At 52.8% G+C, this 25788-nt stretch overlaps 10 protein-coding genes across 10 annotated transcripts in view; 5 read left to right on the top strand and 5 right to left on the bottom strand.

Annotated features, from left to right (window-relative positions):
* Positions 1-774: 774 nt before the first annotated feature.
* Positions 775-2333, bottom strand: tif1 (putative eukaryotic translation initiation factor 4; the record flags this gene model as incomplete). The annotated part of the gene is made up of 6 exons (XM_020205361.1): positions 2295-2333; positions 2078-2196; positions 1803-1877; positions 1668-1736; positions 1244-1602; positions 775-1191 (listed from the first exon to the last, which is right to left on the bottom strand). Coding segments are annotated over exons 2-6 (922 nt in total), but the record flags the coding sequence as incomplete, so codon positions are not given.
* Positions 2334-3009: 676 nt separating this feature from the next.
* On the top strand, positions 3010-4652 carry ASPACDRAFT_29852 (putative F-box and JmjC domain protein; the record flags this gene model as incomplete). Its single annotated transcript, XM_020199670.1, has 2 exons — positions 3010-3347; positions 3461-4652. 2 exons carry the CDS (start codon positions 3010-3012, stop codon positions 4650-4652), a joined length of 1530 nt encoding a protein of 509 aa, XP_020055717.1.
* Positions 4653-4812: 160 nt separating this feature from the next.
* ASPACDRAFT_44039 (low-affinity Cu transporter) lies at positions 4813-5708 on the bottom strand (the record flags this gene model as incomplete). The annotated part of the gene is made up of 4 exons (XM_020201361.1): positions 4813-4930; positions 4983-5073; positions 5310-5508; positions 5622-5708. 4 exons carry the CDS (start codon positions 5706-5708, stop codon positions 4813-4815), a joined length of 495 nt encoding a protein of 164 aa, XP_020055716.1.
* Positions 5709-6019: 311 nt separating this feature from the next.
* On the top strand, positions 6020-7854 carry ASPACDRAFT_1856934 (chromatin modification-related protein EAF6/MEAF6). The gene is made up of 3 exons (XM_020197511.1): positions 6020-6828; positions 6926-7213; positions 7302-7854. Exons 1-3 carry the CDS (start codon positions 6283-6285, stop codon positions 7593-7595), a joined length of 1128 nt encoding a protein of 375 aa, XP_020055715.1. The 5' UTR covers positions 6020-6282; the 3' UTR covers positions 7596-7854.
* Positions 7805-11631, bottom strand: ams1 (alpha-mannosidase). The gene is made up of 4 exons (XM_020197956.1): positions 11295-11631; positions 10719-11227; positions 8649-10641; positions 7805-8593 (listed from the first exon to the last, which is right to left on the bottom strand). Exons 1-4 carry the CDS (start codon positions 11438-11440, stop codon positions 7972-7974), a joined length of 3270 nt encoding a protein of 1089 aa, XP_020055714.1. The 5' UTR covers positions 11441-11631; the 3' UTR covers positions 7805-7971.
* A 1305-nt stretch (positions 11632-12936) lies between these two features.
* ASPACDRAFT_79274 (uncharacterized protein) lies at positions 12937-14258 on the top strand. The gene is made up of 2 exons (XM_020205360.1): positions 12937-13671; positions 13744-14258. The coding sequence occupies exons 1-2, from the start codon at positions 12969-12971 to the stop codon at positions 14049-14051; spliced, it is 1011 nt and encodes a 336-aa protein (XP_020055713.1). The 5' UTR covers positions 12937-12968; the 3' UTR covers positions 14052-14258.
* Positions 14259-15718: 1460 nt separating this feature from the next.
* Positions 15719-16854, top strand: ASPACDRAFT_29830 (aldo/keto reductase family protein; the record flags this gene model as incomplete). The annotated part of the gene is made up of 3 exons (XM_020199667.1): positions 15719-15845; positions 15930-16335; positions 16398-16854. 3 exons carry the CDS (start codon positions 15719-15721, stop codon positions 16852-16854), a joined length of 990 nt encoding a protein of 329 aa, XP_020055712.1.
* A 1710-nt stretch (positions 16855-18564) lies between these two features.
* ASPACDRAFT_79272 (PWI domain-containing protein) lies at positions 18565-20691 on the top strand (the record flags this gene model as incomplete). Its single annotated transcript, XM_020205359.1, has 5 exons — positions 18565-18597; positions 18703-18793; positions 18897-19061; positions 19120-20265; positions 20423-20691. Coding segments are annotated over 5 exons (1579 nt in total), but the record flags the coding sequence as incomplete, so codon positions are not given.
* A 2706-nt stretch (positions 20692-23397) lies between these two features.
* Positions 23398-24551, bottom strand: ASPACDRAFT_44033 (uncharacterized protein; the record flags this gene model as incomplete). The annotated part of the gene is made up of 2 exons (XM_020201360.1): positions 23398-24372; positions 24423-24551. The coding sequence occupies 2 exons, from the start codon at positions 24549-24551 to the stop codon at positions 23398-23400; spliced, it is 1104 nt and encodes a 367-aa protein (XP_020055710.1).
* Positions 24423-25788, bottom strand: part of ASPACDRAFT_1856929 (putative cell wall protein) — a 4511-nt gene continuing 3145 nt past the window's right edge. The window contains exons 2-4 of the mRNA XM_020197510.1: positions 25239-25463; positions 25093-25106; positions 24423-24845 (exon numbers count right to left, since the gene is read on the bottom strand). Coding sequence (XP_020055709.1) covers positions 24570-24845; positions 25093-25106; positions 25239-25463 — 515 coding nt within the window. The 3' untranslated portion in view covers positions 24423-24569. The remainder of the gene's footprint in view (positions 24846-25092; positions 25107-25238; positions 25464-25788) is intronic.

The raw sequence follows: 25788 nt of genomic DNA, 5'->3' as shown, positions 1-25788 counted from the left end.
GCTCCTTGCGGCAAAAGAGAAAAAAAGCCGTGGAACGAGAATAATCACATTTTAGGTGCCCGACCCTCGGATCAAGTATGAACGTAACATCCTCGACCAGCCGGAGCGAGCAAGGCACAAAAATCAAATGGGAAAAAGCGTGAGAAAAGGCGTTTCCGGAAGCGAGGAACCATGAATTACAGCAATAAAACCGCACGAACGTTGTCGCATCTCCATAACAAAAAGAAAAAGGAAAACCATAAACAGTAAGTATTCGACAAGAACACACAGGACATGATGGCATGGCCACTGCAGGCCCCTGCCGCCCACTGCTAAAAAGAGAAAATGCTGGAGACACAGAAAGCCACTTTTTGAAGGATTCTCCTTTACCAAGATAAGCATGACGATGACAGAACGTCTTTCCCACCGCAGCTCACCCTTGGAGCGTTATTGGCAACTGCAGTCGTAATCCGCATCGAGGGGCATGAGGTGATTCGGGAATAAGGTGTTTAGATGAGGTCTGCCAGCCTATTAGCATCATCCAGACGGTAGGATGGTATGAAACTTACCAGCAACGTTCATGGGCATCTCCTCGATCTGGGTGCTGTAGAACTGCTCGATCTCGCGCATCATACGGACATCGTCAGCGGTGACGAAGTTGATGGCAACACCCTTACGACCGAAACGACCACCACGACCGATACGGTGGATGTAGTTCTCACGGTTGGCGGGGAGATCGTAGTTGATGACCAGGGAAACCTGCTGGACATCGATACCACGGGCCAGAAGGTCAGTGGCGATCAGGACACGGGAAGATCCGGAACGGAACTCCTTCATGATAACATCACGCTGGCCCTGCTCCATGTCACCGTGCATGGCGGAGACAGTGAAGTCACGGGCAGTGAGCTTGTCGGTGAGCCAGTCGACCTTGCGGCGGGTGTTGCAGAAGATGACGGCCTGGGTGATGGTGACAGTCTCGTACAAGTCGGAGAGGGTGTCGAGCTTCCACTCCTCCTTCTCAACGGCAATGTAGAACTGCTTGATACCTTCGAGGGTAAGTTCCTGCTTCTTGACCAGGATACGGACGGGGTCACGCATGAACTTGGTGGTGACCTCAAGGACATCCTGGGGCATGGTGGCAGAGAGCAGGGTGACCTGGGTGGACTGGGGAAGGAGCTGGAAGATGTCGTAGATCTGCTCAGTGAAACCACGCTAATCATGCCGTTAGCATCGCCAGTCAATCATCGCGACCAACTGAACTTACAGAAAGCATCTCATCGGCCTCGTCGAGGATGAACAGCTTCATCTGGTCGGTCTTGAGGACGTGGCGCTGGATCATATCGTGGATACGACCGGGAGTACCGACAACGACCTGGGGGCCGTTGCGGAGAGCGGTCATGTCGTCACGGACGTTGGTACCACCAATACAGGCGTGGCACTCAATGTTCATGAAGTCACCGATGGCGATGACGACCTTCTGGATCTGCTGAGCCAACTCACGGGTGGGAGCGACAATCAGGGCCTGGCAGGCCTTGAGGTTGTGGTCGATCTTCTGGAGAGCGGAGATGGAGAAAGTGGCAGTCTTTCCAGTACCGGACTGGGCCTGAGCAATGACATCGTTACCTGAAAAGACAATTAGTATCCAAATATGCGATATGCGATGATTGGAAAGTCGTTTCAAAGCATACCCTTGATGATGGGGATGATGGCACGCTGCTGGATAGCAGAGGGACGCTCGAAACCGTAAGCGTAGATACCTGATTGTCGTCAGTCTGGTGCCCGCACTGACCCCACCGGAGCGGATCAGAATTTGTATCACATACCGCGAAGGAGCTCGGGCTTGAGGTCCATGGAGTCGAAGGAGTCGGTGATCTCATCGTAGTTAGACTCGATCTGTCCTGTTGTTGTCGAAGTCTCTCGTTAGTTCATCTGTTACAGCGTCTTCGCATGGCCGTGCCCGTAGTTGCAAGAGAATTTCCATCGTTCTAGCCGAACCCTCTAACGGGATGACCGAAGCAACACTGCCTCCCAAGCATACAACTCTCTTGAAGATAACAGAAAGAATATTCGCAGCTGAACGTAGTCGAAGAAAACGTACCCTCGGGGATCTCCTCCAAACCCTTGTCGTTAGAAGCCATGATTGCGGTGTTGTTGTAAGGGAGTGATCACAAGCGTTGTGCTGTGATCGAAAAAGACGGTGGGGTTTGGGAAATAAAACTGGAAGAAAAAATATGCCTGTTAGCGAGGAATGCAGAGGTAGACGATGAGGGGTAGGCGCAAAGATAAGAAAAGGTAGCAGTGAGATGGAGACCTACCGAGATCACAACTTTTGAAGTTGGAAAAAAAAATATCACAAGACTACTAGAGTCGTAGGGGTTGGGAAGAAGAAGGAAGAGAAGAAAGATCAAGGTGGAAGGCCAACGCCTGGTGTGGGAAAATGGGGCAGGGAAAACCGGCGGCGGAACGAGCGAACTTTTTTTCACTCCTCTTTTTTTTTTCTTCGTTCTTCCCTGCTCTGGCTGGCTCTGTTTGTTCTGACGCTGTTTGATTTTTTTTGACTTTTAGCGTTGGCTTAGTGCAGCCGAACCTGACCGCCTACCGTCTATGGCAGATAACCCACGTTTTTTTCTCGCCCCTGTATTCTGCCGTACGCGTTTTAGTTGACCCTGATCACTCATTACGTCCAACCACAAGACTCTCCCAAGTTCACTTGGGGGTCATTCTATGAGTTGAGGGCCTAGGTCACTGTATTGGCACTGTAATGGAATTGCTTATGTCCTACTCTCTATCACCTTTTCCCCGTTGGTGAACGGGTATTCCTCGGTACGGTGCATGGTTGGGCATTATCTTGCCTGATTAATCCTTCCCCTCCTCAGCGGGCTCAATGTGGGTGTTACTAAAATTTACTAGCGTCGTACCGCCTCTCGGCGACCCCTCAGCCGAATTGGGAAAGTCTCCAGATTTCCAGCGTTGTCACTTTTTAGTTCTACTTTAGTGATTCTTTCCCTCTCGAACGCCGCAAGTATGAAAATGCCGGACATCAATTCAATTGACGGCGTCCGCGACCTGGACCAGGAGACGCTGACGCGTGCCTATCCGACTTCCATTGCCAATCCTGAACTGGAGGACGAGGCTGCCCACGATGCAATTCCCGGCCATCCATTGGGAGTCAAGCCTAGCGGCAATGCCCTGCTTGCGACGGAGAACCTTCGGGATGCCATTGGGGTCTTCAACATTCTGCCAGATGAGCTGATACTGATGCTGCTGGAACATCTCGATGGAGCCAGTCTGGTGCGCATTGGACGCACTTGTAAAGCATTCTATGCTTTCACCCGAGCTGAAGAGCTGTGGAAGGCTTTGTTTGTCGCGTACGTTGTAGATACCACACTGCAATAGGTTGCATCGCCAACGGCGATTTGCCTCGCAGGACATGACCCCTTCAGTAATGTCCCGCAAGCTCAGCGCTGACATGCAACGCCAGATCACCTCCCGCCAAATTCACGTGGAAAGGAACATGGCGCTCCAGCTACCTGAACATCCCACTCACGGAAGTGTGCGTTTTGGATTGTTCGAATCTGTATTCCGATGTTCTGCACCGGCCCTTTCACTGCGCGCATATCAGTCTCGATCCCTACGTCACCGGCATCCCCGCCCGCAATCAGATCGCCCGTTTGCCCGATCTCTCTTTCGAAGAATTCAACGAGAAATGGTCCGATACGCCGTTCGTCCTGACCGAGCCCGTCAAGGAATGGCCCGTCTACAAGAAATGGACCATGGATTCCTTGCTCTACGACTACGGCGAGACCGTCTTCCGCGCAGAGGCCGTCGATTGGCCATTCTACAGCTACGTCGAGTATTTGAAGAACAACTCCGACGAGAGCCCGCTTTATCTCTTCGACCGGGCCTTTGTGTCAAAGATGGGACTGAAGGTCGGTCAGCTCGACCAGGAACCCGAGGCCGCCTATTGGCCGCTTGCCTGTTTTGGCGAGGACTTCTTCTCCGTGCTGGGCAATGATCGGCCCGACCGACAGTGGTTGATTGTCGGACCCGAACGGTCTGGAAGTACTTTCCACAAAGACCCAAATGCCACCAGCGCGTGGAACGCGGTCATTCGCGGCTCCAAGTATTGGATCATGTTCCCTTCGTCGTCCAAGCTCCCGCCTCCGCCGGGAGTCTTCGTGTCCGAGGATCAGAGTGAGGTGACCTCTCCCCTCAGTATTGCCGAGTGGCTGTTTGGATTCCACGCAGAGGCCCGGCGCACACCAGGCTGCGTCGAGGGCATCTGCAAGGAGGGAGAGATCCTTCATGTGCCTTCGGGATGGTGGCATTTGGTCGTGAATATTGAGCCATCTATTGCCATCACGCAAAACTTCATTCCCCGCGCACACCTCAGCGCTGCCCTCGACTTTCTGTCTAACAAGGCAGATCAGGTTTCTGGATTTAGAAAAGACGTACAGAATCCTTACGAAAGTTTCTTGGCTAAGATGCAAGAACAGCATCCAGACCTGCTGAAGCAAGCACAGGAGGAGTTGAGGAAGAAGACAGAAGGCAAAAAGAGGAAATGGGATGAGATTGTTCATGGAAACACAGATCAAGAAGGGGCTGAAACCAACGAAGGTGGTGGGTTCAGCTTTGGCTTTGGTGGTGATGATAGTGACATCGAGGTCCCTTGAGTTCTTCCTACGCGAAACAGTAACAAACGAGATCGGCAACAGTCTGAACATGACCATGCTGAGCCACCATTGCCTGGATCATGCGGCCCAGTGACACCCTTCCCTCAGCCAACTTTGAGAGGGCTTTTCGGAAACCAAGCTACCCAGCTTGCGCGCCCATCTAATGGCACGCAACCGTCTTGCTAGCGGAGGTGTCGTCTCCGAAAACCAGATATCCTACAAAGGCACCGACAGCGACAGCTAGCATAACAAAGCCATTATAGGTCATGAAAAGCAACCTATGCAGCTCAGATCAGTCCATGTCGATAGGAGGGTAGTCAGGGAACATACATAATGAAAAAGCTATAGAAGACCTGCACAGCATACAATGACGCCATGGTAATCTTTCCCCGCTGCTCGACGGACTTTCGGCTATCCCTACCTACAACGAGCTGTGAGCCACCGTTTGGGATAGGCAGTGTCTGGCTGGGAGGGTCATTGGCCGGCGGAGAATCGTCGTGAATTTCGCTGCCTTCAATTCAACAAGCGATTTGTCAGGCGCATCATCTCAGCAACGGCATGCATACAACCAATGACTATAAACGAGACGACAAGATATCCCGAATGCCGTTCCCCTCCGCCGCCAGCATAGCAGAAGCAACGAAAGATCAAACTTACCTCCGACTGCGGCGGTTGTGTATGCGCTAAGCCTCTTCGCATGTGCCACCTCGAAGCGTCTTGTAAGCTGACGGACGCCCTCATAGCCGGCGGTCAAAAGCACGATGAGTAGAAGTGAGATGAGTAGAGACAAGGTGCCGGTGACACGCCATTGCGGGAAGACGATGCAAAGATTCTTTGTAGACCAGGTGAAAAGCATCTAGGGTGGGTTAGCAGGGTTGTTTTAGGGCAGGGCGGAGAAAAGCAATTATATCGCCGAGTGATTCTTAAATGGTGGAACATCAGAAGAAGAAAAGCAATCTTCGAACTTACATTCATACTACACTGTCCCATGTCCATATCACCGTGGTCATGGCCATGATCCATATCCATCCCCATATGGTGCATCGAATGATCCATCTTGGGTGCTGTGAGATGAAAGAGCCAAGTTCGGTGTCAGCTTGTACGAACGACTTGCCCAGCAGAGCAGCGATGCGGTAGCAGAGCTGTGAAATATCGACACTTTTCAGGGACAACCAAGGTAGATTGGCACTTAAAAGCCGTGGGCCAGGAAGTGAGAAGAGGGATGGAAGTGAGGGATGGCGTAAGTGCCTATCGGAGTAACTTACCAACAAACCAACAAACCGTCCGTTCTCCGCCCCAGATGCAAACTAGCCAAACAGCCCTTATTGATAAGGTCTGCCGAGCAATTGATCTTCAATCCGCCGCAACAATCATTCCCCCATCCATTCATTCCGATACCCTTCACAGTTCTGTCGACTCCGCGCGCCATTGAATTAAGACTCAACTTTCCACTGACCAGCATCGCCATTCTCTACAGCAGCGTCGCGCTCACCCCTTTACTCTACCAATAAGAGCGCTACTCAACCCGATCAGAGCCCACGCGCCCGCGACTCACCACCTCAGAGGTCGCATCCAAACCACACCTCCCAGCACCGGATTGCGCGTCACAGCCGCCCTCCTGGAAGCAAACATGGCCTCACCCGCCCCTCTCTCAACTGCAGCAGCAGGAGGCTCAGTTCCAACGCCCTCCCAAACTCCAACCGCGGCACCAGCCGCAGCAACGACACCCTCGCACCTCCGAGATATCACGCAGCAATTGAGCGCAGACTCCAGCTCCAACCCCAACTCCAATTTCAACACCACCACCACCACCAACAACACCAATGCCGCCACAAATCCCACCATACCATCCACAACACCGGCAACAACAGCAGCGCCCGCGCCCACACCAACCCCAGCAACCCCCGGCACCCCCGGAGCCACCGCATCCCACCCGCCAGCACCAACAACCACAACCACAACTACAAACGGAGCCACCGCACCCTCCATTACTGATCCAACCGCCCCAACCCCAGCCTCAGCCGCAGCACAAACAGCAGCAACCGCAACAGCAACCGCATCAGCATCAGCTTCCACAACAACCCCAACCGCCAACCGCGGCCTGCCATACTACGAGAAACTCCGCCGCGAACTGCGCGACACACTGCAAAAGAAACGCCTAATGGATAAGAGCATGGTACGTCCGCCCACCTTACTTTACCCCCATTCCCGACCGCGTTCCCCTCCCCCAAACACTCACCCCCTCGGGCAAAAATCCTAACAAACGAAACCAGGCCCAACTCGAAGACCAAATCTACCGCTTCGAACAATCCTACCTCGAAGAAACCACCGCCGGCAACATCATCAAGGGCTTCGACAACTACATCAAGGGATCCTCGACCGGCGGCGGACTTGGCGCGGGGGGGCTCTCGCTGTCCTCCGGGGTAGGAGGGGGAAGTGGCAGCGGAGGCGGTGGTGCCGGTGGAGGCGGCAGTGGAGGCGGCGGCGGTGGTGCGCGACGGAAGGCGCCCGTCACCGAGGCGGATCGCGTGTTCTCGAGGAGTTCGGCGAGCTATATGCGGGTTCGTTTGCCCCCCTTCCCTGAAAACCTTTTCCATTTTGCTCTGGAATATGTTATGAATACTAACCCGATATCCCCTGTTGGTACAGGACTCCCCCGCCCCATCATCCGCCCAGACAACCCCCTCGCACGCCCCCACGCCCAATTCCACCTACAACGGCTCCTCGACCGGTAAACCCGGCAACAATGGCGACGCCTCCTCCGCGGCGAACAGCGTCAAGGGCCAATCGTCCAAAAACAAGAAGAAATCCGGCGGGGGGAATGTGAATAAGGATAAGTCTGCCTCAAATAACAGTAACAAAGACAACAATAACGATGAGGAGGCGACGGACGGGGATCGGCCGCCGACGAAGCGGTTGAAGATCACGTATGGGCGGGATTAGGGTTCGCGGATTATGGATGGTCTGGGTCTGCTGTTACTGGGAGTTTTGTTTATGGAGCTTCTGGGCGCGGAAAAGAATACAAGCTTGATTTGCTGTTTCTTTCTTTTTTTTTCGGTATGGCAAGGATGACTGACTGAATTTTAACTGTTCATCATTGCGGCGTGTGGGGACTGTATCTTACTTCGTGATATCCTTTGGTACTGTACCATAACTACACTTTGCATTGTTGGTAGTGATTATGATCGACGATATAGGAAGAACAATGTCTTTGATCAGAAAAACAAAAAACAATATGTTTTCCATTGTGTGGCGGTCCGATACAATTGACACTACAATGTGGCTGACACTAATGAAAAAGAAAAACATCGCACAAGAACTACAGCTGCAGACGGTACGTCGCCACCTCGAAGGCTCTCAGCTCGATATCAATATCCGTGGTGCCCTCAGCACGCTGTATCAGCGCAAGAGGCGTCTCGTCATCCTCGAGCACATTGCACTTCCAGGCCTTGCTGATGGGGAGCTTGGTGTGGATGGTGCCGCGGCTCTTGCCTCCGAGCGACTCGTAGATACGGAGGATGACACTCTTGCCGGAGCGCCGAGGCAGATTGTCTCGGGACACGTCCTCGTCGTCTTCGCCACGCTTGATCACGTCGATGACGAGAGACGAGTTTCCGGAGAGCGCAACCGATTTGAACACGTCGCCGGCTTCGTGGCCGCTTGCCGCCTCGAGGACAAGAGGATGGTTGAAGCTGTACCCGGCTCGGATTGTGCGCGCATCCAGTGGTCCTGCGTGGGGGAGGATAGCATAGCGGATGTGATGCCGGCCCATATCTGCGTGGGCATCTGGCGCCTTCGGGGCGCGCAGCAGCGAGAGACGCATCAGGTTGCCGGCAGTGGCGAAGCCATACTTGGAGTCGTTGAGGATTGACACTCCATAGCCGTACTCGGACAAATCGGCCCATTTGTGGCAGCATACTTCAAATTTGGCCATATCCCAGCTGAGTGAGAGGTTAGTGATAGATTTCGACTCTGTTGTAGATATAGTCGACTTACTTGGTATTGTAATGCGTCGGACGCCGAATGATTCCATATTGTGTTTCATAAGACGCCTCCGTATTAGTGATGTCCACAGGAAACTCGACCTTGAGGAATCTCATGGTCTCGCGCCATTCGACCTCACTTTCGAATTCGACGTAGGAAGGCTGATCTCCGTTCGCAGCAGTAAGACTGATGATGGTCTTGATCCAGCTATTCTCGCTGATCTGAGTTTCACTAACGACACTGACACGGTAAGGATGCTTCTCGGAAATGGTCGTCTTTCCATAGTGCAGTTCCTTTCTGGAATCGAGATGGAAGACCTCCACATCCCAAGCCTGCCAGTAAAGAGGCTTATCGTCGAAAATCACCAGTTGCCCAGCCTTCTCGCCCTTAGGGATAATTTCACGATCCGCCTCACGGTCGTACAGAGATGTTATCACACCGTTTTGAATATCGACTCTGAGGTTTGCATTCTCCAGACGGAAGACACCAGGCTTGATTTCGGAAACTGTAACAGCAGGATCCGCCTTGGAAGGAGCAGTGGTTTGGCATCGAATAAGGCCAGTTTCCCCATTGGCCAAGGCATATTTGGGACCGCCCGGAGCTACAAGTTCAGAGGGAACTCTGACAATTTCGGAACGTGGCCAAGGCTGTGTGTTGAGTGCTACGAACTCCTTGCTAGTCTTCTTCTTGCCGATTCCCAGAGCTCCAAGCGCCTCCTTTCTGAGCTTCTGACCTGTTTCGAAGATTTGCTTATAGAGCTTGTTCGAGTCATCATAGCACATCTCAATGGAGCTTCCGGGAAGACAATCGTGGAACTGGCAGAGAAGAACACCCTCCCACATGTCATCAATGTCCTTCTTGGGATACTGATAACCTTTGTCGCCATGAAGAGATGCCAGAGTGGCAAGGTACTCGATCTCCCGGAGCAGGAATTCAGATTTGCGGTTGTTTCGCTTGTTGTTGGCTTGCGTAGTGTACGTGCCTCGATGGAGCTCAAAGTACAGTTCGCCATACCAAGTTGCGAATTCGGTGCCAGCTTCCGCCTTCTTCTCGAGTCGTGCAAAGAAGTCGTCGACGGATTCCCCCATCTTCACGCGAGGAAGCAAGCCCACTTTGTCACTCATTCCGCGGCAACGACGCAACTTCTCCAGATGTTCAAAGGTTGGGCCACCTCCACCATCACCCTTACCGAACACCAGGAGCGATGTATTGTCCTTGTCCAGCGATTTATGCTGAGTCACACTGCGCTTAACATCACCAAAGTGGGCGCTCGCAGTGTAAGTCTCGGATGGAGGCATGTGACACATAACCTGACTCCCATCCAGCGCTACCCATTGAAAGGTAGTGTGGGGAAAGTTGTTGATGTTATTCCAGCTGAGCTTCTGGGTGAAGAACCGGCTCATACCAGCCAGACGACAAAGCTGAGGAATCTGCGTGGAATAGCCAAAGGTATCTGGCAGCCAAAAAGTGGTACAACGTTCTCCGAAGTGACTCTGGAAAAAGCGCTGGCCATAGAGAAACTGTCGCACCAATGACTCGCCGCTTGGCATGTTAGTGTCGTGCTCGACCCAACTGCCACCGATGGGCTGAAAATGACCCTTCTTGACCCATTGTTTCACGCGGTCAAACACCGAGGGATAGTACTCTTTCAGCCACTTGAATTGCTGTGCTTGGGAACAAGCAAAGCGATGCTCCGGATAGCGATCCATCAGATCACACTGGTTCGACCAAGAACGGGCCACCTTACGCTTTGTTTCGGCCCAAGGCCAGAGCCAGCAAGTGTCGATATGACAGTGACCAATTGCATAGACGATTGGATCCGTGTCGGTGTCATATACCTGCGAAGAGTCGACTTTGTCTCCGATATACTTCCTCGCAATCTTGCGGCCCTCTTTGATGGACTCTTGACTCCCATTGCCCGCAATGAAAGCATCAATTATAGCGTTAGTCACCATGTTGGCCTCATGCTTTTCCCAAGAATCTCCTGGGAACTCTCTTGCAGCATCTAAGCACAATACCAAATTAGTGTGAGGCAAGACAAAAGGCAGTATCGGACAGAAGGCTTAAGGGCTCGCAGCATACCTCCAATGATCCAGAAATCATAAAACAACGCCCGTGCTTCAAGGTTCACCGCGGTGATTTGAGCTTTACTCAAGGTGAAATATTTGTCGGGAGAGGGAGGCTGAATGGAATCTCCACCGGGAGCATTACCAAACATGCCATTGCAGGCCATTTCGATATAAAAGACATGTTCCTTTCCGTCGCGCCAGGCGTCGGGGATAATCCACTCGATGCGTTCATTTCCACCGGTGAGACCTTGCAAGGGCCGGCCGTCTTCCGACCAGATCAAGCCTTCGTTGTTTGCATCCCAGTGGAACTCCAGGCGTTCTTTGTCGCACATGTCCTTGGGAACAGTCAAGCGGATGTGAAACCAATGGGTCGACCAGCTTGGACCGAATGAGGCCCCAATGTGGGTGGGCTTGAACTCATGGGAGGTGGCTTCCTTGAAGGGTGGACGCTGCAGGTCGGGGACGGAGTATACGGAAAGCTTGACATGGTCTTCGTCGGAGTTGACAGCCTCGTAGAATTTGCTGAATTGTGGTGTCAACAAAGGGACTGCTGTGATAATATTATAGAGGAACTTGAAGTTAAACTCACGAGAGAAGGTTCTGGCCCTCGTATTGACCGGTGGCGGTGAATTGCTTGAGACGGTCGGTGTAGATGGATTGAATGCGCTGGCCGACGGGGCCTTGGGGAGTCCGGGGAAGGGCGCTGGGAGCTTGTCGGGGCATGTCTCCACCCATCGCCGCGGGTCTAAATTGGGGTGGTGTGAGTGGAAGGATGGAAGAGCTCAATGATGGGGATACCGTCCCAAAGAACCAGAAGGGACGAGTGTGTAGATGGTTAATTGATTGCAAGAATTGGATATGAAGAAGATGGAGAAAGCAAAGAGATGGAAGGTTTGTTTAAAGAGGAGACGAGCAGCAGGAGGCGGAGGTGGCCCGGCGAGGTGGAGGAGTTGCCAGGAACGGCCAGGCACCCTGCCGGTGACATACCCGAGAGTCAGCTGAGCCCTCACAGTGCTGCATCCTACTGACTACTGACAATCTGGGGTATCACAACTCTATTGACTGGATGGGGTATTTGGCCAGATATGTCCATCGACTAGTTATACCTGTTTGTTATGTCTTGCCTACAATGGAACTTGGATCAATTGACCATCCTCTCTAAACCAGGCTGAGAGACACTTTTACCCATGGACTCAGCATACAACACAATCAGTTCCTGTGGCTATAGTGAGTGGTGGGTAAGTAATTCCTACACCTTGTCAGAGAACTTGATCACAGTCTTTGTCTGCAAGGCAAGGCAGAAACAGGCCGATAGTGCTTGGCATCTACACTGTATCGGTTTTGGTAGCCGCTTTCGGGGTCTGGATTGCGGAGAGCGCCTCCCTCTGGAATGCTTCCTCAGATGATTGTACTGTACTGTCCTTTCTTGTAAAAAGTATAGCAAAACATAAGACATAACTTGTCGTTTTTCTTAGATCTTGAGGTATTTCAACATCAGTCTTTAAGCATCTTCCATAACATTAGTAGTAGCAACCTCCAAGTGAATCAATTTAGTTGCTCGGTTATCAGTGACATCATTAGAACAAGCGGGGAAACACGAGGATGAAGGACCGACCATAGGGAATCTCGCATTAGTGATGATAACCCGGCTCAAGTGCCTTCATGACAATGATCATGCCGGGTTTGAGATGTGAGCTATATTTAAGAGATCAGTGTAAATGGTAGAAATGATATAAGAACAACCCCTCGAGGTTGGAAGAACCATCGATAGAAGATAAGATGTTCTCAGAACTGCGGGGCAGAGAGGCATGGCGAGTAGGAGTGCAACAGCACGACGGAGTACGACCAACCCAAAGACAACCAACCAGTCTGCAATCCTCTCGATAGTTGAGGATACACACTAACCTATCAATCCTCTCGGATTGACACTTGTTCTATAAGCTAGTAACTTATCATTAATGGCATGCCCAATCCTCTAAGTAATCTCCTCGGAACCAAGTATCGATTTGTCATCTCGGCTGAGTAATCCGATAACCCGCGACGACAATCTCTGCCACTTCCTTCACCGACCAATCACGTCACAGTCAGATGACGGTTTTTGAGTCAGCCAAAAAACGAATTCCAGCGCCGATTACGCAGAGACGAACGTCCATTTAATCTGCCATCACAACCACCACTCAGACAGATTTTCAGACACAAATCTCATTTCACCACAGTCACTCCTTCATATTCAGAACGCGAGCATACAGGAAGACCAGTCGCAATGGCTCCCTCGTTCGTGACCATCGACACCACTCCCGACTTCGACCTGGCTCCCCCACCTTCGGTCAAGTCCATTAACCCCTCCTCCTCGCAGCGTATCCTCCTCCTCGCGCCGCCCTCCATCGCCACCCACGAAGAGAAGCTGCGCGACCTCTTCACCACCTATGACCGCGCCACCACCGACCTCCAGATGCTCGACCGCATAGCCGGTGGTTTTGCCTCCCTCCCCGCCAACACATACGACCTCGTCCTCGTCCTCACCGACACCGATGGCACGCGACGCTCCGAGGCTCTGCAGCTTCTCAACCGGAATGTCTACGGCGCGCTGGTTCCCTCCATGAAGGCGGGGGCGAAATTTCAGACTCAGGATAATGTCTTCGGAGAGGCTGAGGAGCGGGAGGCGGTGTTGGCGGGGCTGGTCAAGAAGGACAAGGGGTTCGAGAAGGCCGACCAAGGCAAAGTATTCGCCATCCCCCTTCGTCGGAGCGGAAAGAAGGACGCCGCCAAGAAGACGCCCAATGCTGCCGCTACAAATACCCAGACCGCCCCCCTGCCTCCTTCCCCCGCCGCCACCGCTCCTGTACAGTCTGCCCCGCCACTGGCGATGGGCATCATCAACGATGACGCCGACTACGAAGATGACGACGAATTGATCGACGAGGATGAACTGTTGTCGGAAGATGATCTGAAGAGACCCATTCCCCGTGAGTGCTTCCCCACTTTCACCGTCCGTATTGCCAAAAGCATCTCGCTAACCAATACTCCCATTTCTACAGCCCCCGAGTGTCAACCCAAAAAGGGCCGAAGAAGACGCGCCTGCAAGGACTGCACCTGCGGCCTCGCCGCCCGCCTCGAGGCGGAAGAACAAGCGCAGCGGGAGAAAGCCGACAAGGCTTTGAACGTGATGAAGCTTCAGACTGACGATCTGAACGAGTTGGACTTCACCGTGCAGGGCAAGCCCGGCTCCTGCGGGAATTGCGCCCTGGGCGACGCCTTCCGGTGTGATGGTTGTCCCTTCATCGGTCTTCCGGCCTTCAAGCCCGGCCAGGAGGTCCAGATTATGAACAATGTTGTGCAATTGTAGCGTTGCTCTTTTTTTTTTTCTTCCTTTGTGCTCTTCTTAGCGGAGTTGGTTCCGGGGCCGGTAACGGGGTATAGGGGTTTCAATTTGTCTTTCTTCTTCCTTTTCCTTTTCGGGACGGACAAAACAAAATAGATAGAATCTTTTGACGAACTTTTGGATGAAATGATGTCAGCAACTACTAATCATATCATTATCTTTTATTTCCTTCTTCATCACCTAGGGTCCTTGTTTTTGAGAACGGAGTCACCGATCTTCCAGGTGTCGTTAGTATATCGGGCTTCCTGTTATTTATCTCAATGAAGGTATTTGATCTATCACTATGTAGTAAGAGGGTCTGTTTACTCTGAATACTTGGGCATTGGAATCATCATGCCAGCCCATGACCAGCTCTTTTCACACCATTGACTTCTACCGCATTGCGGTGGTCATGCAGTCTTCCAAACGTCCCGTCGTGAGTCCAACGGTCCAAACGTGGTCTTTGAGTTCTATCAGGGGTCTCTGCAGGCACATTTCATTCACCGCCGCCGCTGTCGTCGTTATAGTTATCTAATTTATTTCCTTACAGCGCAGAATTATCCTTCCATTTAATTAATGCCCGCGTCACGCCAGGCGACCATCTTGACCCGAAATTCACAGATGGCTTTCTCCATCCATACCGTGTTAATAACCACACCTCAGAGCCGGGAACCTGTGTCCTAACCTTGTGCTCTGAGTTGGAAACCACGTACTTCGTGAATAGGTCTGTTCTTCTTTAGCCAGTTTCACCACCTGTCTCGTCCATGATCTTATAACGTTCCGTGGAAACCTGGGTCTGAATTGGGGGTAGATATCATCTACGCGCTGCCATCGCAACCCCATCGCATTGACGACAAAAGTGTTCTTTGCCCATTGTTCACCTGACCTCAAAATCGAGGAAGCTCTGTTGGGTTAACCAGCGACGGCATGTGGTGTTCACAGTCGGATTCACCATAGAAGTATCAGATGGTTCATTAAGTAGTGTTTGTATGTGATATTACTGATCATTATTCGAATGATACGATATGCTGCTTCACATAACATTCAACCAGGGCAAATCGCCCATCTTCCCTCGACCGTCGTTAAAGCCAGTCCGGCGGCCTGAACTTGGGCTCGTTCTTACTTTGAAGGCCGATTGATGGTCGGGGTCGACGACAGATAGGGTACTCTGGTATACGTACTAGTAGTCACCATGCTTAGCTTACTCTGTTACCAACACAGATCATCATGTCCGTTACCTCAAGCCCGTTTGCCAAGAGAGAAAGGAAGCTTTCCAGATGTAAGAATTCAGGATTCAGTGATTCACTATACGAGAGAACTAATTGGAAATACCCACTGGTGCCGAAGAATCTCGCTACGACCGTTGAAGCGAAGTTTGTCACAATGCGCGCAAGTCGGTGACCGAACCCGGGGGCGGATTTAAGGCGTGGAGATAAACAAAGCCGATAAGATGCCGGACTAACGATCAAGAAAGCTTGACTTCGTCATTCTTTCGGATACTACGGAGCTACGGAGCTACCCACGGAGACCTCGATTCTGTATAAATACTTCATCTGCTCGTCAACGTTGGTCCCAATCAACATCAATCAATCTTCAATATCACCAGAGATACTCTAAATCATCACCTCATACTCACCTTACACATCTTCAAAATGCCCCAACTCAACGGCAAGGAAGTAGGCCCAATCGGCTTCGGCCTCATGGGCTTGACTTGGCGCGACAAGCCATGCTCTCAGGAGCAAGCATTTGAGACTATGCGCACCGCCCTGAAGAATGGATGTATGTGATACCATATCTCATTATCACTCGCTAGCCGGCTCGAACTTCACCCTCCATGGCAATGTACTTAACCTCAGGATGCAGGCAACTTCTGGAATGGTGGCGAGTTCTACGGGCCTCTCGAGTACAACAGCCTGGTCCTCTTGGAGCAGTACTTCGAGAAGTACCCCGAAGACGCCGACAAGGTCGTCCTCAGCATCAAGGGTGGCATGGACCTAAAGAAGTTCAAACCCGACGGCACCCCGGAGGGCACTCGTCGCACCCTCGACGACTGCACGGCCCAGCTCAAGGGCCGCAAGACGATCGACCTATTCGAGTTCGCCCGTCGCGACCAGACCGTGCCCATCGAGACCACCTTCGGCGTCATGAACAAGGAATACATCGAGACCGGGAAACTCGGCGGCATCTCGCTGTCCGAGGTCCGCGCCGAGACGATTCACGAGGCCGTCAAACATGGGAAGGTGGAGGCGGTGGAGGTGGAGCTTTCGCTGTAGGTGCTTCTCTGTTACATCATGTTACTCATACACTTCTCTCTAATCGCCTACGAAACAGATTCTCAACGGAACCCCTGGAGAACGGCGTGGCCGCGGCCTGCGCGCAATACGGCATCCCGATCGTCGCCTACTCGCCGATCGGCCGGGGCATGCTGACGGGCCAGTTCAAGAAGTTTGACGACCTCCCCGAGGACTCGATGCTGCGCCACTACCCGCGCTTCCAGCCGGGCAACTTCGAGATCAACCTGCAGCTGGTGCACCAGGTGGAGGCGATGGCGCAGAAGAAGGGCTGCACGCCGGCGCAGCTCGCCATAAACTGGACGCGGGCGCTGTCGCGACGGCCCGGCATGCCCACGATCATCCCCATCCCCGGGGCGACGACGGCGGCGCGCGTCGAGGAGAACAGCAAGCTCGTGGACATCACAGACGAGGAGATGGCGGAGCTGGATGCCACCTTGGCCAAATTTACGACGGCGGGCGATCGCTACCCTGCCTATGTTCCTACGAACACTTAGAGATGTTTGGTGCAAGAGAGGGTTTGGGAAGGTGTTATTTATAATGGAATTTGTGCTACTTGTCAGCCATCCGGCAGGGAGTTTCTTAAAATTCATTTCAATTTGATATTATTCTCATTAATATCGCTAACGCTTCGGTAATCAGCTTTAAGACAGAAATTGCTGGCTGAAGAAGCTGCATCCTCCGTTGTCGCTACCGCCGGTGCAGGTTAGTTGATATACCACTTAAATGAAATATAAAAATATAGTAAAGAACAAAGAAACAGACATTAATTAAGCCTTTTGCTATAATATTAAAGTAATATTACTAAAAAAAAAAAAAAAGAAAGCGTAGCTCTTTATATTACTCTGAAGAGCAGATATTCTGATAATTTAAAATAAAGTTCTGAGGTATGCATTTAGAGTCTTAGCATTGCTGCTAAAGACTAGACTTGTTGAATAATCATTGAATAATCATTAGACTTAACTAGTCGTAATACTTCTAGTGGCTGGAAGAAAACAGAGCAGTCTAGATCTTAGAAGAGCTGCAATATGTTTAATAAGTTTAAAAAAATCTCAAAAATCGTGGGACTTAATCTCCGACATAGTTGCAGCTGAAAAAACATCTGAAGATTTAGATTGTACTTAGCTACATACTCTATAACTAAGCATATTAGCATATTTACTCAGCAAGTTGTTCCAAGTAAAGTCGAAACCAATGCTTCCTAAAAACCTTAAGATTTTTTAAAAAGTACTGCCAGATTTAGAGGAGCCGAATTATTTGCGGCGATTCGGATGTATTTGTCGTATCGCGCTATCTCCAGAATATATATGGTCCTCTTCAGGCGGTAATAAATAGCCGTCTTCTCGATGAAGCAAGAGACTGGGGGGGGGATGAGTTTAGCGCGAGGCAGATGGTTGATTTAGTTGAGGTGTGAAGATAGTATCAATAAATAATTTGACTTTCAGAGAATCAGCTAGTGGGAGATCAAGTATAACAAAGACAAAGTAGACTCATTCTTACAAGAGAAGTAGTAGTAGTAATAGATCTTATATTACAGTGCGCAACTGTCGGCCTTTCGCAGGTTGACGCACTCCGTCCTTTGATAAACAAGTATTCCCCTATGAACCATACTTCGCATGCTTTATCATCTTTATACATATAGGCGAAAGAGCCGTATCCACCCTGATACACCCCGATCTCGGACATCTTGTCGCCAAAGCCGAAGTGCATACCAGTCCGCAGGGAAAACCTCCAAAATTTGCGAGAAACTCCTGATATACTAGATATAGAGAACTCTGGGGGAGGTATCAATCAGAACTATGCCACAGTATACCCCTATCTCTCAAGTGCACTGCCCATGTTACTGAAAGAGGAATCGTTTTGATAGACAGCAAGCTAGGTTTGAATACCTCATCCAACACAAATTTGTGGAATGGCTAGTCACTACCCAAAGAGGCAAGATTGAAGCTATAGGCAAAGTACTAAAAGCCGGTCCGACAAGGCTCCGGAATACAGTCAGCCACACAGACCAACCCCGCAATCTCGATCGTCACTCACGACCGTTTCGCACCTCCGTTCCATATGTCTCAGCCCTTTCCAAGATTGCTAGATTCCCCTCTCTTCATCGCTTATCAAGGCCACATCGTTCGCGAAAAGATGGCGACAAGCGTGGACGCCAAGCTGCTGAGGCAGACCAAATTTCCGCCGGAATTCAGCCGCAAGGTGGACATGAAGAAAGTGAATATCGAAGTCATGAAGAAGTACGTGAACCCGCCCTTCCCTCCCCGGATGATCCTTATCGGACAGAGAGCACCTTTACCGAAGGGACAGTAATGGTTACTGACTATTTTCTTTTGTACTGGTAGGTGGATTGCCGGCAAGATTTCCGAAATCTTGGGCAACGAAGATGATGTTGTTATCGAGCTCTGTTTCAACTTGTTGGAAGGTTCCCGGTTTGTATGTCGGTCCTTGTTCTACTACGCTCCGCTCTGCGGCGAACGCAATGGGCCTTTCTTCGGAGCATCTGTCGCTAATATGAGCCTGGTCTTAATTCCTCTAGCCCGATGTGAAATCCCTTCAGATTCAGCTTACGGGCTTCTTGGACAAGGATACCGCCAAGTTTTGCAAGGAGCTTTGGTCGCTATGTCTGAGCGCTCAGGAAAATCCCCAGGGTGTTCCCAAGGAGCTATTGGAGGCCAAGAAGCTGGAACTTATACAAGAGAAGGTGCGATAACTCGAAAGGTGCCTGATGTGACTGCCAACTCACCTCTTCGGCCTTTTAGATTGAAGCCGAGAAGGCCGCCGAAGAAGCCCGCAAACAGAAGGAGCAAGAACGTACGAGGGAGAGAGAACTGGAGGACATCAGACGCAGAGAGCGCTCTGAGCGTGGGCGAGGAGGAGGGGGGCCAGGGGGCGCAAGACGAGGTGGTGGCCGTGGCGGTCGGGACTTCGACAGACGGCCGCGGTCTCCTCCCCGGCGTCATAGCAGGGAGCGTTTCCGCGAGCCACCTGGACGGCGGGAGTTTGACTCGTACGTTCCCTCCGGATCTCGCAGAAGCCGTCGGCCTTCCTACTCCCCCAGCCGCTCACGTTCTCGATCCATCTCGTCGTCGCGGTCACCACCACCGCCGCGCCGCCAGCAGCGGTACTCGAGTAGGGACCGGAACAGGCGACGTCGGTCCATCAGCAAATCCGTCTCGCCGGACCGCGGAGACCGCAGCCGACGGCCCCGGAGACGCAGCCCTGATTACGGTGATCGCGCTAGATCCCATTCCCGCAGTCATTCATCCTCCCGCTCACGTACTCCCAGAAGAGACCGCGACCGCAGAAGACGGAGATCCGTCTCTTCCCGCCGCGTATCGCGCTCGCGCTCACGCTCGCGCTCGCGCTCGCGCGGCGTGAGAGACAAAGGCAGACGACGGGACTCGTCGGGGTCCCGCTCGCGTTCCAGGTCGCCCGGGTCGGATGCCAGTGGCGCCCGACGACGGAGATCTTCGCCTTATTCTTCACGAGTTGATAAGAGAGAACTTACCGCTGATATTGCCAAGGCCCGCAAACCCCGTGATGACCGCCGCTTGAGCCGCAGTAGAAGTCGCGATGACCACCGCAGACGCCGACACTCCTCGCGGGGGTACAACCGTGATCGCAGCCGCAGCCGCAGCCGAGGCCGGTCCCGCAGCGCCAGTCAGGACTCGCGCAGTCGCAGCCGGAGCCATAGTCGAGGAGGCCACGCAAGGGATCGCAAGAGACGTCGTTCCATCGAGAGATATGCCCCCGCAGGCCGGAAACGGCGCAATACGTCTTCCGTGTCCGCTCCTGGTGACAAACGACAGAGGATGGCTGATAATAATGAAGCGACAAGCCGACCTGAACCGCCAGCCGAGAGACCGAGCGGCAGCAGCGATCAGGAGATGAAGGAAGCCGACGAGGTGGGTGAATAAATTTTTTCGAGGAGAAAAAACTACCACCACCAAAAAGCTATCCATATGGCCTTATTTCATGATGTCCGTTCAATACTCTAAACACCCCTCTTGATTCTGTTGGTCACCGTGGAACGAAGCTAACATGATGATTGTATCTGTCTAGCCTGCTCCCTCCAGATCTACCCACGCCCGCATATCCAACTCGGAATTACGCGAGAGGATCCTTCGCGAACAGCTAGTCGCCAAGCGCCGTACCGCCTCGAGCGACAAGGTAGGTAGTCTCAGCCATTCGAAACCATCCGAATAAAGAGAGGTCACAGAGAAACATCCCGCGGAGGCAGGGCATGGCATAGCATAGCAGCACGGCAGCCCGCACATGAGAATGAATGGACATTACGAAATTTCGGTAGACTTAATGCGAGAGAGAATGTCAAAAAGAGAACCATTAGCTGTGACCGTTGCACTTACTTCTTCGTCCCGACTATTTGTTTTTTCTGGCAATAACCCCGAGTAGATGCTTCTCTTTCTCTAGCCGGCCAAATAGTCGGTTATAGTGCCAAAAGAAAAGAAAAGAAAATCATACGGCTTATTGTAGCTGTCGGACCTTTAATGCAATTCCAGAACCACGTTTCCCAGCTCAATAGTCTGTCTTTAAGTTCCACCCCACCGATGAATAGTTTAATATCTTAGAGTTCGGGGCCAGCCTTAAGACATGCTGCCCGTTTTTGAGATCTACCGCCGCCCACCGACCACGAGGTCAGGAGAGGGGAACTGCCTCCATATTTCCATAAACTGTTTTGGGAGAGCAGCAATGTATCCGTGCTCTCAATTGTCTGCAAGCTCAGACCGAATTGACCCCCTTCTCCTCCCCCCAAAAAAGGGGGATGCTACCACGCAGTCGGTACGACTTATCCGCGGTGCCCCTTTTTCTTTCTGGCTAGACTAGTAGGCTAGGCTAGTAGGCTAGGCTAGTAGGCTACTCCGCACGCGCGCCGTTATGCTCAATAATGAGCACGGACTTTAAGTAGTATTTTGTCGACTTCCTGTCGGATCCGAAGGGGTTGAACTTTGGAGGAATTGGGGTCTAGATTCTAGAAGGGGTGCCGGTGGACTATAGGCAATAGTCGATAACTTGGACTTACCCGGTTTCGTTGTCGTGTCTAGTCTGCTAGAGCAAAGAAATCAATGGGTGGATGCAGCAGCAGCAGCAGCAGCAGCAGCAGGCAGCGGCCGGGTGGGAAGGGAAGGGAAGGGAATTTCGAGGGTAAACAAACATCCACCCACCCACCTACTCACTCCCTCACTGCACGTTTGCATTAAATTTTTGTCTTGACTTCTCCTTGTGATCACTATGTGGATACCCAGTACTTCTTCTTCTTCGTAACAAGTAGGTAGGAAGTATCCCTGCTCTTTTGTCCTGATTAGTCCTTCTATGGGATGGGATGGGATGGGACGGGTACAGTACAAGCATGCACAAGATAACTAACTTAGCTTCTACACAACTACTGATTTCAGAAATGCTGTACTGTGTATGTACCTAGAACTATCAACACAATCAACACTAATAACCTTAGTGACATTGAGTTATTAACAGTTTCCATCCAGCCCCCGTGCCCCGTCCAATTTGAAGCTGCATGCGTAGATTGTGGTAAGTTGGTGCCATATCCCTACTAGGTAGTCTAGGGCATCCTATTTCCTGGTCTAGTGCGAGGGAGGCCATGCATGCATGCATGTCTTACTTCATAGTACTCTGTAGTTAGTATGAGTCTGTACTGTAGCTCAGTACGTAACCGGAACCTCCCTCTTCTTATTATACAGACTGGGAAAAGCACCTACTCCGTACGTAGTACATTCAACTGAGTGGTCGACCGGTTTGCTGACAGGGATTCTCTAACCCTGTCCCTGCCCCTGTACCTGTACCTGTAGGTTTCTTTTCTTCTTGTTGTTTTTTTTCCCCGTTGAATTTTTTTTCTCATCACAAAAAAAGGGAAAAAAAGGGGAAAAAAAGAAAGAAGAAAAGGTAGAAATCCAGACTCGTTCTCGTGGTGATTACTCGATAAGGTAAGGTAATGGGTACCGTCTGCCATGGACAGAGATGTAGTGTACTACATAGTATAATGATGGTGCGATTGATCCCAGCAGTTACTGAGTATTGTCCAGTACACTCAGACGAGCTTCCGCTGCTGCTGCTACTACTGCCGCTCCTGCTCCTTCCGGCTTCGTCCTGTGCCTCCTAGAGGTATGGCTTGATTCTATTACCAGCAGCACTGTGGAGTATAGCCTCGGGCAAAGAGAAGGAGGCTGTGATGTGATGAGGACAAGAAAAGAAAGAGCCAGAAAGGGGAGGGGAATTGGGATCGGCCCGCTTTGCATTCGCTTAGTCGAATTGCAAGGCAGAGGGTGCCTTGGTGCTTGGTGCTTGGTGCTTGGTGCTTGGTGCTTGGTGCTTGGTGCTTGGTGCTTGGTGCTTGGTGGCTTGGGGACAACAGGCGGGAAAGGCAAGTAGCAAACACAAACAAGAAAATGCTGGTGGACGCTGATCGGGGCGGGATTGCTGTCGATCAGGCAACGTCAACACTGGGGCTGAAAAGGGACAGCCTCGAAGCGAATTGGAAGGACGGAAGCATTGAGCGTTGATCCGTCTTACTGGAAATAGTTTGGGCTTTGCAAGTAATGATCGAGAGCCTTGTTGGGCAGTTGGAAATGGGTAGGTAGTAAGCGAGTGCTGATATGTTGGAATTACTAAGAAAATAGCATTAACTACCAGGCAGTCGTTGGGCATCTTGTCTGAATACTACTGCTACTACTCCAAAGTAGAACAAGTGAAATCGAATCTTCCTCGATTATTCAAAGCCTTAGCTATAATACACAGTCGGCAGATAGTACATGTTTTTGGTAGTCTCGCGGGAAACGAATGTACTCCATTGAAGGGGATTTGCAGCAATGAACATATCAACAATAAAGCAAATACATCGTTCCTCTGACCTCTTGCAGCTTTGTACAAAGATAGGAAGCAGACAGTTAAGACAATCTTCAGAAGAATTAGAATTAGAAATGAATTAGGTATATACAGGAGCTTTCTTCGCCATGCATGCCGTTGCTATCGTCTCATGTCGGGGATGTTGGTGGGTGGCTTGCTTACTCGCAAGCAGCGACGCTCACAGTGGTGGTGACAGTGACAGTGACCACGTCAGAGCCCGAGCCGGAGCCCGAGCCTGCGACAGGGGCGGTGGTGATCTGGGGGGCGGAGCCTCCCTCAGCGGCGGTGCCGCTGGGGGCAGGAGAGCCCTCAGTCTGAGTAGCAACAGGGATGACAGTCTCAGTAACGAGGGTGTCGCAAGGAGTGGTGGTGGAGTCAGCGCTGGCGCCCTCAGGGACAGTGCTGGAAGTAGGGACAGCAGGAACGCTGGCAACACCAGAGGGAGCCTCACCACCAGCGGCGCCACCAGAAGGAGCGGCGCCAGAGCCACCCACAGTCTGGGTACCGACAGGAACGACGGTCTCGCTAACGGAGGTTTCGCAGGGAGTGGCGGAGGCATCACCACCAGCACCGCCGGCAGCACCACCCGAGGGAGCACCACTCGAGGGAGCGGCACCGGAAGGAGCAGCACCGCCAGCGGGGACGGTGCCAGTGGGCACAGCACCAGTCTGAGCAGGAGCGGTGGGAACAGAGCCACCCGCAGTGTTGGTAGCAACAGGGATAACAGTCTCGCTGACAATGGTGTCACAAGGAGTAGTGGCAGACTCAGCACTGGCACCGCTAGGAGAAGCACCGTTGGAGCCGCCGTTGGGAGAAGAGCCAGAAGAGCCGCTAGAGCTGCCGCTGGAGCCGGAGCCGTTGGAGCTGCCAGAAGAACCGCTGGAGCTGCCGCTGGAGCCGGAGCCGCTGGAAGAACCGCTGGAGCTGCCGGAAGAACCGCTGGAGCTGCCGCTGGAGCCGGAGCCGGAGCCGTTAGAGCTGCCAGAAGAACCACTAGAGCCGGAGCCGCTGGAAGAACCGCTGGAGCTGCCGGAAGAACCGCTGGAGCTGCCGCTAGGAACACCACCGGTAGGAGAAGCACCGCTAGGAGAGCCGCCGTTGTTACCGGCAGGAGCGCTGGGAGAAGAACCGCCCTGGGTGTGGGTAGCAACAGGGACAACAGTCTCACCGGTAAGAGTCTCACAAGGGGTGGTCGCAGCACCAGCACCAGTACCGGAGCCGGATCCGCCGATAGAGCCAGAACCAGAGCCAGAGCCAGAGCCAGAGCCAGAGCCACCAACAGAACCAGAACCAGAGCCGGAGCCGGAGCCATGGCCAGAGCCGCCGCCAATCACACCGCCGGTAGGAGAGGAGCCACCAGGAGTGACAGGGGTGCTAGAGGGGGTGGGACCCTTAGGAGAGCCAGAGCCGGTGATGTCGGTAGGGCTGACACCGCTGGGGCCAGTGCCGGAAGGAGAAGAGCCGCCGCTGATGCCGGAGCCGGAGCCAGAACCAGAACCAGAACCGGAGCCGCCAATAGAGCCAGAGCCAGAGCCAGAGCCGGAGCCGGAGCCGTGGCCAGAGACGGAGCCAGAAGCGGAAGCAGAGCCAGAGCCGCCAACGGTCCCAGAGCCGGAGCCGCCGATGGAACCAGAGCCAGAGCCAGAGCCGTGGCCGGAGACAGAGCCAGAGGCAGAAGCAGAGCCGGAGCCGCCAACAGTGCCAGAGCCAGAGCCAGAGCCAGAGCCAGAGCCAGAGCCAGAGCCAGAGCCGTGACCAGAGACGGAGCCAGAGGCAGAAGCAGAGCCAGAGCCACCGACGGTGCCAGAGCCAGAGCCAGAGCCGTGGCCGGAGACAGAGCCAGAGGCAGAAGCAGAGCCGGAGCCGCCAACGGTGCCAGATCCAGAGCCGCCGATGGAACCAGAGCCAGAGCCAGAGCCAGAGCCAGAGCCGTGACCAGAGACGGAGCCAGAAGCAGAAGCAGAGCCAGAGCCGCCGACGGTGCCAGAGCCGGAGCCGCCGATAGAACCAGAGCCAGAGCCGTGGCCGGAGACAGAGCCGGAGGCGGAAGCAGAGCCAGAGCCACCGACGGTGCCAGAGCCCGAACCACCAATGGAGCCAGAGCCAGAGCCAGAGCCGTGGCCGGAGACAGAGCCAGAGGCAGAAGCAGAGCCGGAGCCGCCAACGGTGCCAGATCCAGAGCCGCCGATGGAACCAGAGCCGGAACCGTGGCCAGAGACGGAGCCAGAAGCAGAAGCAGAGCCAGAGCCACCGACGGTGCCAGAGCCCGAACCACCAATGGAGCCAGAGCCAGAGCCAGAGCCGTGGCCGGAGACAGAGCCAGAGGCAGAAGCAGAGCCGGAGCCGCCAACGGTGCCAGAGCCAGAGCCGCCGATGGAACCAGAGCCGGAACCGTGGCCAGAGACGGAGCCAGAAGCAGAAGCAGAGCCAGAGCCGCCGACGGTGCCAGAGCCCGAACCACCAATGGAGCCAGAGCCAGAGCCAGAGCCGTGGCCGGAGACAGAGCCAGAGGCAGAAGCAGAGCCGGAGCCGCCAACGGTGCCAGAGCC

This window comes from Aspergillus aculeatus (assembly GCF_001890905.1).
Source record: "Aspergillus aculeatus ATCC 16872 unplaced genomic scaffold ASPACscaffold_9, whole genome shotgun sequence".
NCBI lineage: Eukaryota > Fungi > Ascomycota > Eurotiomycetes > Eurotiales > Aspergillaceae > Aspergillus > Aspergillus aculeatus.
The sequence above is the reverse complement of the archived record's forward strand: the minus strand, read 5'-3'. Positions and strand labels throughout refer to the sequence as shown.